Here is a 10,448-nt window from a genome sequence, read left to right on the forward strand (position 1 = left end):
TCTGCCCAGCAGAAGATATGTGGATGGCGCCTCAAGTGTGCTTATCATTGACATCATCTGTAGTATGTCCCAATTGTATGCATACTGGATGTCTAATCTTGTCCACGTGGCGCTATGATTCAGAGGTCATTAGGTTAGAAAAGCACTCTGGCACTCTTCTGGGTTTGATCCTAGGTCCTTATTGTCTGAAATATGATTTTAGCTTTCTTTGCACAAAATAGTCACCATATGAGGTTGATGTGTGTGTGCGTGTGCGTGTGCGTGCGCGTGTGCGTGCGTGTGTGTGTGATTCTGTGTGTGTGTGTGTTAGGAGGCCTTGGCTCCTTATCAACATATCGAGGAAGACCTGCGGAGCCTGAAGGAGGTGGTGGAGATGAAGAACCTGCAGATCCACCAGCAGGAGCAGAAGATCTCTGACCTGGAGAAGGTGGTACGTTCACCACGGCTTACCTTCTTCATCCAGTCAAGCTCCAGCTTAAGTATTGTTTCTCCTCATTAAATACTTAAAATACAAATGTCCTTGACCGAAAACTAGTGACTCAAGTGTTGCTACAAAATGAGGGTGTGTCTTGAAAATACTAGCCCCGCCCCATGGGTGTGTCTTAAAAGCATGAGCCTCGCCCAGGGGTTAATGAGCCCAAGCCCTTGGATCCAAAAGTCTCCAACCAAACCGTGTTTATACCATGTTGTCCTATTCTGTGCTCCTGAGTTAAACGTCAGCGGTGAGCCGGAGCTTGAGTTGTGGTGGCTGACAGCTCTTGTTGTGTTGGTGGGGCTTCAGGCCCAGAAGAACGTGTTCCTGGAGGACAAGGTGCAGGTGCTGCAGCAGCAGAACGAGGACCTGAAGGCCCGCATCGACAACAACCTCTCTCTGTCCAGGTACTCATCACTCATCAACACAGTACAAACACACAGTAGAACAACAGAGTAGAACCCCTCTCTGTCCACGTACTCATCAACAAAGTAGAACAACACAGTAGAACCTCTCTCTGTCCAGGCACTCATCAGCACAGTAGAACACACTAGACCACAGTAGAACCTCTCTCTGTCCAGGCACTCATCAGCACAGTAGAACACACTAGACCACAATAGAACCTCTCTCTGTCTAGGTACTCATCAGCACAGTAGAACAACACAGTAGAACCTCTCTCTGTCCAGGCACTCATCAGCACAGTAGAACACAGTAGACCACAGTAGAACCTCTCTCTGTCTAGGTACTCATCAGCACAGTAGAATAACACAGTAGATTACATCAAAGCATTCATATCAGCCCCCCTAACACTTTTAGTGAATCCTACATAAAAGCAGTCAACTCAATTACATAAAAGCAGTCAACTCACCTTAATAGGGTGTAAAATGGCTCCTGGTGTGACCGGACGGGTGTGGGGCTGGGGGGTCCGCAGGCAGCTGTCGGAGGAGAACGCCAACCTGCACGAGACGGTGGAGAAGGAGAGCACGGAGAAGAAGCGCCTGAGCCGCAACAACGACGAGCTGCTGTGGCGCCTGCAGACCAGCCCGCTGGCGTCGCCCGGCTCCTCCCCCCTCCACCGCTCCTTCTCCACCTCCCCCGCCCCCTCCTCCCCCTTCCTCGTCTCCTCCCCCTTCCTCTCCTCCTGCGACTCCCCCACTCACTGTCACGGCTGCCCGCAGTCCGCGCACCCCGCGCAGTACTACGCCTCGCCCTCCCATCGCGCGGCCAATCAGAATTACTCGCCGGGCCCGGCCACGCCCACTCACACCAGGGCCGTGGGGAATCTCAATTACTCCCCCGGTCCGGCCACGCCCACTCACAGGGCCGCAGCCAATCAGAATTACTCCCCGGGTCCGGCCACGCCCACTCACAGAGCTTCAGCCAATCACTGTTCTCCAGCAGCTGTTCTGAACACCCTTCAGAGATAAGCTTCCCCTATACTTAACTATCTCTCTCTCCCCCCGCCTCCCCCAAAGCTCCCTTGTTATCTTGTCTTCCTCCCCTGTCCTTCCCCCATTACCTCTTGACCATATACACATATTGTACTCAATCGATCAATCTATTGATGGATGGAGATGTATTTAATATCAGTGATCGGTGATGTAACTGGAGCAAGACGAGAGAGCAGGTGTGACATCACGGGAACGGAGTGAGGTCGTCTTTGGACAGAATGGCCTGGACCGCGACCAGGTCCCAACGGTTCTGACAGCCACCCTGTTGCCCCCTTCTAGGCGCCAAGTGGACAGACGGGACTGTAAATATGGGTTGTAGTGAGAGCTAGCTTGCATGGGCATGTTGACCCCTACGCTGAAACAAAACAGAACAGTGATCTGTGGTACTTCTTCTCGATCGAACAGGATCACATAAACAGGGTAGATCGATTCTTTCTCATCCAGAGAATAAAAATAGGAAACTGTTTCGGAATTTATCGCAGTTCCACTAAGAGACAGAATGTTTTTAGTCTCCTGGAGGACTCCCTAACTAAGCGCCTTACACACAGTCTCTGCTCTGTCACCAGCAGAATAGGATTCATTTTTAGTGCACACACAATGTTTACTATTTACAACTTTACAACAAAAAGTACAACTTTACTAATCAGAGCGGTGTGTCTTGGAAGCCTACTTTAGGCGCATTCAAACTTTCTAAGCCAGTTTGTACTAACTGTGTTACTTTAAAGTATTTGTACCTTCATCAAATATAACCACGACGGGCGGCCCAGTCACCCCAACCAATGGGCATATCTCTGGTGTTTAACTATGTTTTAAACCTGCCAGGTCTTCCTACAGCATCATTTTCCAGTCAACCCCTCAGGGCAACCTGCGCAAACTTCTGTCCGCCATTTTGTATTTGACCTCAACAAGGAAGGTGTAGTGGTTGATGTGTAGCTCAACACAGCCTCTGGAAAACTCAGAGTCTGTTCCAGCTGCCGTTTATCCAACGTTGATGTTGTTTGTTTTATAATGTAGTATTTATACTGTTTATTATTGTTACACGTTTATTTGGGACTTAAGCATGTACTAGAACGTGTTGTGTTGTAAAAGTGTCTGTGATTTGTCTCGATATCAAGCGTATTAAGCTATAGAGTTGGTGGGAGGAGGGGGGGTGGGGTACAGGTTGATATAAATCACATTGTATAGGGTTATGATGTTGGACATGAGAGAAGAGGAAGTCCATTAAGCTAGGGGAAATGCGTTCATTTCCAGCAATGTTGGATACTTTTCTGTCCTTGGATCGTTTTTATGTTTAAGGATAAAAGTTTCTTCATTAGCTGTCTAGGTCACCATGGCCACTTTAATAATGACTAAATACATTTTTCAAACCTTTATCAACCTCAATATAAACGAATGAGCAACAAATGCAAAGAAGCACTTTTTCTACATGCTTCCCTTTGTTTACTGAATGGACTTTTGTTTGATCTTTCCTGAAATAGTATCTTTTAAAGTTTTGCTACTCAATATTAGGACTCTCAATTCTGAAATGAGCAACAATTCTGTTCAGGGAATTCTTTTCTAAATTTTGCTTATTCATATAGTACTTAATTTAACACATTTTACAATGTATACGTATAGTGTAAATACAGAATACTGGATTAACGAGACAGTACAATTCGTTAGCCTGGAAACAGGTTTTAAGTCTATTTTGGCACATTAGCGACGGCTAATGTGTTATTATCCCAGCTTTGACCGCTAATTCTGTCCAAAGCAAAGCGCTGTCCAGTATTCCGTTTTGTCTTTTTATCTGGACTCCTCGGAACAACGCAGAAAAGCGAGGGGGCGCGGGAGCAATTGTCAGGGCGGCCCAAAACCGTCAGCGTAGCACCCGCCCCCCCCCCCCCCCCCCCCGCTCGCAAGACCTGTCCAGGGCGCAAGTTGATTTCGAGTCGCCTAGGGCTCCGAAACGGCCAGCGCCGGCCCTGCCCAAGACCACACACACACACACACACACACACACACACACACACACACACACACACACACACACACACACACACACACACACACACACACACACACACACACACACAAACAAACAAATGCATAGACATATACAAGTGTAAAGACATACACAATTCATGTAGGCCTGAATGCGTGCACGCAAACCCACGAACATTAAGGAATGAGGATCACTTGCTCTTTAAGTCGCGAGTTGATCAAGCCAATGTCCTAATTATTCTATTTAATTTTTTACTGGCATCATTTGAAATACTATCGGACGAAAGAATGTCAAGTACACACATGTTTTAATTGTGTCTGGGCTCTGTGCAGTGACACTTACAAGAATGTATTTGATGACATATAATAATAGTAATACGACATGGTGCAGACTGTGATTTGCGATGTTCAGAATCCCACTTTGTTGTGGATGCATTGAGTCAATAAACATGGTTACCATAGAACCTATAGTTCCTGCTCCAATAAGATCACTTCTGGAGAACCACTTGTGCTCCATGATAAAAATGATAATAAATAAAATAATAATCATAACACGATAAAGACGAAAGACACATCTCAATATAGACCAAGTGTGTAACTATCACACAGACTTCTATGCCGTCTGAACCACGAACCGCCACCGTTGATTTGTCCTGTGGACATCTGTCACCTGACCATCAAACCAATGTCCGAGAAAATGTATGACAGCGTTTCATGTCCTTTAGAATCCAGTAACTGCGTTGATACTCCATATATGTAGCCGAGTCTGCTTCCAACATGTAGCGTTTGGTTGAGTTCCCTCCTGGCATGGCTGGTATGTTTAATGAACAGATGGTGGAATGTTGATTTTGATTTGTATATTATATTGTGCCGTTGACTCGCTTGGCTGGCGTTTAAAAGATCTGTAATCCACCATGTTGTCTGGTCAGGCAGAAGGGGCTGGTGAGTTTACTGATAAATAACTGTGGGTTGAACTTCTGATTGTAAACTTGTGTGTAGGCTAATTACATTTGCTATGTGAGTTATAGAGAACCGATGATGTAGTTGAAGAAGCATGTTCATCTTTTGTACTTTTTCCTGTGCTCGCTCTCTCTCCATCTCCATCTACAGAGATGGAGAGATACAGACTCAGTATCTCTGTCACTTCCTTTCCTTTTCTCTCCTCCCCTCCCTCTCTGTCCCTCCCTCTCTTTCCCTCTCTCTCTCATTTCCCCTCTCTCCCTAAATATGACTTGTAGGTATGTCGATGCCTTTATTTGCACTTTTTAGAAACAATACAGTATTAAGAATGAATAAAATTCTCTCCTGCTCATGTTTTAACTTGGCCCTGAATGTGTCCTTACTAAATGTCATCCTGCGCTAAGCACTTAATATAAAACTGCTATCATAAGTAAAATAATTTAGTCTTCATTGAATCTGAGTGGTAATAACGCATAAACCTTTTTGTTTGAGCTTATTAATAGTTGACCATTGATTTTCTAAAGGCATAAATAAAAAGTCTGTCAATGAGGTTTTAAAAACGAAATTTAAAAAGCAAACATCTTATGTTCTTGGTGGTTACTGTTCAGTAAATGAAAAGGCATATAACAATAATATTATAGAGACTTTATCTTCCCCCTTTCTCTGTATAGGCCTAGCTGTGGGTCTATCAAATGATTAGTGTGCAAATAAGGCACCAATTCCACACAATATAATCATCAAGACAAAATAATTCAAGGTGGAGGTAATACGATATGCTCAGAGAAGGGGAGGAGGTAGGCTATAGGCTGGGTTTACCTGGCGCCTTTAATCAAGCCCATCCCTCTGGCTCTGCGATGCGATGCGGTCATTCGTTTACCTGTTGCAGTCAGAGTGCCTCCGGAGACCTGCACAGGTGATCATTACCACCACATGCAACACTCAAGAACCACAATAAGCGTGAGAAGAGGTGCAATCCGGCTGAAGGTATCTAACAATTGTTTTACCTACATTTTGCCAACGCGGAGATTTCGCTCTGTAATGCTGCGTTATTGAGCCACGTAAACAACGTACATCGCTTTTCAAGGTAAGCTATGGGCGGCTCCTACCTGATCCAACCCGTGGTGGCGTTCTACGGCTTCGGGTTATTCATGACCATACCGCTGCTGCAACAGTACGTGTACGCCAGACTCTGGGAGCAGCTCTCTAGCGCCCCCTACTCCTCATCTCAGAGCGCACAATGTGTCAACAGTTCTTCAAATCTGACCTTCACAATCATGGTAAAAAAATGCATCCTTCATAATCATATTTGAGTTATATTGTGTAGGGCTATCTATATTAAGGATATGGTTCTCTGTGATGAATATAATTTCTTAAACTACTATATAAAGCTGGACGGTAGAATTAAAATTTTTATTCATTAGCATGTTTCAGTATATTGTATTTTTACACTTTACCTTGGCTATTAAAATTGTCTTACCCTAATAGTAAGGGTGAAAAATATCTAGCTATCTTTACTATAGTCATATTTACTGGCTGTTTTCTTGCGAGATGTCTAATTGTAATAACAAACAAAATGTCCAGATGGATGTATCCAGTTATCCTCCTCTTCTCCTCTTTTCCTCGCTCCCCTGCTGCCCCAGGAGGTGCAGAAGCAGGCGTCTGTCTTCATCCTGTACGCAGAGCTGAGCTTCCTGGTGCCCAGCATGTTCTCCTGCCCTCTCCTGGTCTCCTGCAGCGACTCTCTGGGCCGGAAGGCGGCCATCGTGCCCCCTCTGCTGGGAAACCTGCTCTTCAGCGTCTGCTGCTTCCTCATCAGCTGCTTCTCCCTGGACCTGCACTTCCTGCTGGGGGCCGGCTTCGTGGCGGGGCTATTCGGGGGCCCGTCGGCGCTGCTGGGGGGCTGCTTCGCCTACGTGGCCGACCGCTGCAGAGAGGAGGCGCGTGCCGGGGCGGGGCCGGGGGCGGGGCCGGGGGCGGGGCCGGGGGCGGGGGGGAGCGTCGGAGGTGCGATGGGGAGCCCCCCGCGCCCTGGAGGCTCCCCGGAGACAGAGGTGCGGCAGGGTCCCTCCCGCCGCCGGACCCTGTCCATGGCCAGCGTGGACCTGATCTGGGGCCTGATCGCCGGCCTGGCGCCCGCCTGCACAGGGGTCCTCATCTACGCCATCGGGTTCAGATGGCCCTTCCTCATCGTCTTCCTGCTGTACCTCCTCACCCTGGCCTACGTGGTCCTGGTCCTGGGAGACTCCCTGGCCTCAGTTATACCCTTGCCATCGCCATCCTCCTCCTCCTCTTCCTCCTCCTCCTCCTCCTCCTCCTCCTGCACCTCGTTGCGTGGTTGCTTGGGCCTGTCGAGGCAGAAGCTGCTGGGCCAGCTGCAGAGCGTGTACATGATGTTTGGAACGGGGAGCCGCAGGAGAAACACCGCGCTGGGACTCACACTGGCAGTCTTTGCTCTGTTTAAGGTGCGCCCGGTCACCTGCTGCACCTTCTTCTCCAACACACTCATGTGGCGGTTTGCTACTTTAGTTTCACCCACATAGTTTTCTCTGATGTCGATGAGCCCGTCTGTCCATATTTTTCTCCCTGTTGGTGACTCCGTCCATCTTTCCTTGTGTCCATCTGTCCGTCCGTCCGTCTCTCAGATGTGTAGGGACGGGGGGATGTCCATCATTATCCTCTACCAGCTAAACCAGCCCCTGTGTTGGAGCGAGCTCCTGATTGGCTGTAGTTCCCTACTGGGCATGATCGTCCATCTGGGCAGCTACGCGGGCGTGTCCTTCTTTTCCCGTTGCCTCGACGACGCCAACGTGGTCCTCCTAGGACTGCTGTCCCTTGCCGGGGGTCTGCTCATGGCCGCCTTCGCACACACCACGCTGCTTATGTTGCTGGGTAAGCGCGTGTGTGTGTGTGTGTGTGTGTGTGTGTGTGTGTGTGTGTGTGTGTGTGTGTGTGTGTGTGTGTGTGTGTGTGTGTGTGTGTGTGTGTGTGTGTGTGTGTGTGTGTGTGTGTGTGTGTGTGCTCGTAAGTAATAAATATATATGTATCCAAGGGTGTTAACAGACTTGTATGGAAGCCTCACATCAGCTCAGTTGTATTTTTGCAACTATTTATTTATTTATTTTTGCCCCATCCCCACAGTGAGGCTTCCCTTAATCCTGTCTGACATGCCGAGTGCCGTCCTGCGCTCCATGATGTCAAACTTAGTCCCGGGCTCTGAACAAGGTACCGAACCTAATCATACTAACAGCTTTCTCCAGTCCAATGCATCCATAGGCATCCAACCAAGTCTCACGGAAATACGTGACACTGTCACGTCACGTCATTTAATCTATTCATTCGTGATCTGGGACACGTAGTTTCAATTTTATCGTGCCAAAAGCACACATTTAAAACTCATTTGAAAAAGAAGAGATGAAGCAGCTACCTTTTTTTTCTGTCGCGGTTTGCCTACAGAGCAGCGCACCTGCATTAAATATATCCGTGAATTGTCCCAATTTCTCAGAATCATAGGTGAAAGTAGAAATGGGTGGCCAAAAGCTGTCATATTGTTAGAAATTTGTGCTTTTGGCACGTAAAAATTGCCCGAATGAATAGATGAAATGCCGTGAGACTGGGTTGAGGCAGCAGATTAGTGGCTGACACAAGGGTTACCACAGCATCAGACTTCCTCTCTCTCTCTCTCTCTCTCTCCCCCCCCCCCCCCCACACACACACACACACACTTGACTCAAACAAAAACAGGATGTCTGTGTGGGTGTCTCATTTCCAAAGGTGCCGTGTTTGCGTGTGTGGTGTTCCTTGAGATGTTGAGTGCGTGCGTGGCACTTGTGGTGTTCAACAGCACCTACGCAGCCACAGTGACCTGGTTCTCCGGATTCAGCTTCCTCCTCGCCTCCCTCCTCACAGTTATCCCGGCCCTACTGATTGGGTGAGTCAACTCGTTGTTTTTGATTGGACGACATTTCAATCGATCAGCGATCGTGTTATGAGTCATTGTGCGCAAGTACACAAATATGAAAAAATATGAATACTGTTACGTATTTTAAGCACATAAGCTGCCCCCACATAGCCACTAGGAAGCAGGATCGAACACATAAGCTGCAATAACTACTCCAGCCACAGATGGCAGCACCTTTAGACAGGTGAGGATGGCGGAGCCATTACGTCACACCGGCCACGCCCAATTCACATAGGCCACGCCCACTTAACGATCACAGCGCGGAATTCAGATTGAGAGGTATATATAAAGTTACACATCAAACGTTATGAATCGCATAGGCCCGGGACTCGAAGTAGTGCACGATATTATTTTCAATACGCGTTAGATACAATTCCCTCCCTTTTGCTTCATAGATACCATACCGAAATAAGCCTACTTTAACAAATAAAAAGTGAAGTTAAAAGCAACCAAGGATTGGACTACTTTCTTCAGAAAAAACGCAACAATACGTGAAAGAGTGAAACGTCCCACTCTGACATTAGATCAATCTAAAGTCTGATTTGTGATTCTAATATGTAGCAGGCAAGCTTGAACAACAGGCCTCACCCTACCTGTATCTCATATAAAATCTCTGAAAAACTGCTTTGGATTAAAGCTACATCATAAACAGGTAAACAAATTGGTTGCAGAGTAATCCTGCACTTCCTGAAAAAAATTATATAATGTTACATAGTTTATGGTACAGGACCGACACATCATTTGTTTTGCAGCGTTCTAAAAGGCCTCCCACAGAACAGGGAAGAGGACAGATACAGTCTGACGGCCGAGGAAGTGGACTTTGGAACAGGCGTCGTCGAGGCGACCATCACTGGGGCGGTATAGCTTCTCCACTGGGACTCTGTCCGCACTCGGGTATTCGTACCCAACATCCTACCACACTTCCTGTTATTGTTTATATCAGCAGAGATCCACACTGGCTAGATGACACCACACTCTGAAATACTCATGTCAACCAGTTGGTACGATGCCAGAAATGTAAGCACTAAAGTGCTGCTGGTGTAAAGTAAGTGGAAGCTATGGCAGCCCAGTGCTCATGGTGCTTGACTACCAGCCAAAGGTTGTGGGTTCCAATCCTAACGTCAGCAGTCTATCTGGAGGCATTCCTGAGCAAGATGTCTAAACCCTACCTGCCCATTAATGGCATCTATGACCTATTGGATCAAGGCTTCAAGTGAATCAATGGTAAAGCTGACTACCGTTGACCTGATTCCACCTGAGCTGTTCTGTGAACCAGGTCCTATGCTGGGGCTTAAATTGGTGCACGTTGCGCCCACTTCCTTTGGAACGTTTCAGAAAATGCAGTGACTCATGCTGGGGTGACTGGTTGAACCCAACCATACATCACACACTACCGACTCTTCACTTACACACCTCCATTTATATTGTTTCATTGATTTGTGATTATGTTTTTAATACAATTAATTATGTTCAACTTCATTTCATGTGCGATTTCTCTTTTTTGTTGTGCTCTGTTGAGCTATATGGGCGACAGCATTTTGTCAAATTGGTCACACATAAAACCCTGCTGTTGAATATTGTACAGTACATACTTGGGGGCCCATGGAGGGCTGGTCCCTAAATGTGT

At 47.1% G+C, this 10,448-nt stretch overlaps 2 protein-coding genes and 1 long non-coding RNA gene across 3 annotated transcripts in view; 2 read left to right on the plus strand and 1 right to left on the minus strand.

Annotated features, from left to right (window-relative positions):
- The window catches only part of mtus2a (microtubule associated tumor suppressor candidate 2a), a 43,079-nt gene extending 39,740 nt beyond the window's left edge, over positions 1-3,339 (plus strand). The window contains exons 14-16 of the mRNA XM_060056889.1: positions 311-430; positions 782-879; positions 1,404-3,339. Coding sequence (XP_059912872.1) covers positions 311-430; positions 782-879; positions 1,404-1,899 — 714 coding nt within the window. The 3' untranslated portion in view covers positions 1,900-3,339. The remainder of the gene's footprint in view (positions 1-310; positions 431-781; positions 880-1,403) is intronic.
- LOC132461672 (uncharacterized) lies at positions 466-1,318 on the minus strand. The gene is made up of 2 exons (XR_009526657.1): positions 1,201-1,318; positions 466-1,144 (listed from the first exon to the last, which is right to left on the minus strand). It is a non-coding gene; the product is annotated as an uncharacterized LOC132461672 (long non-coding RNA).
- A 2,352-nt stretch (positions 3,340-5,691) lies between the features above and the next one.
- On the plus strand, positions 5,692-10,300 carry LOC132461669 (solute carrier family 46 member 3). The gene is made up of 7 exons (XM_060056945.1): positions 5,692-6,140; positions 6,504-6,806; positions 6,924-7,325; positions 7,506-7,752; positions 8,002-8,085; positions 8,635-8,791; positions 9,574-10,300. Exons 1-7 carry the CDS (start codon positions 5,955-5,957, stop codon positions 9,683-9,685), a joined length of 1,491 nt encoding a protein of 496 aa, XP_059912928.1. The 5' UTR covers positions 5,692-5,954; the 3' UTR covers positions 9,686-10,300.
- The last annotated feature ends 148 nt before the right edge of the window (positions 10,301-10,448 follow it).

This window comes from Gadus macrocephalus, chromosome 7 (genome assembly GCF_031168955.1).
Source record: "Gadus macrocephalus chromosome 7, ASM3116895v1".
Classification (NCBI taxonomy): domain Eukaryota; kingdom Metazoa; phylum Chordata; class Actinopteri; order Gadiformes; family Gadidae; genus Gadus; species Gadus macrocephalus.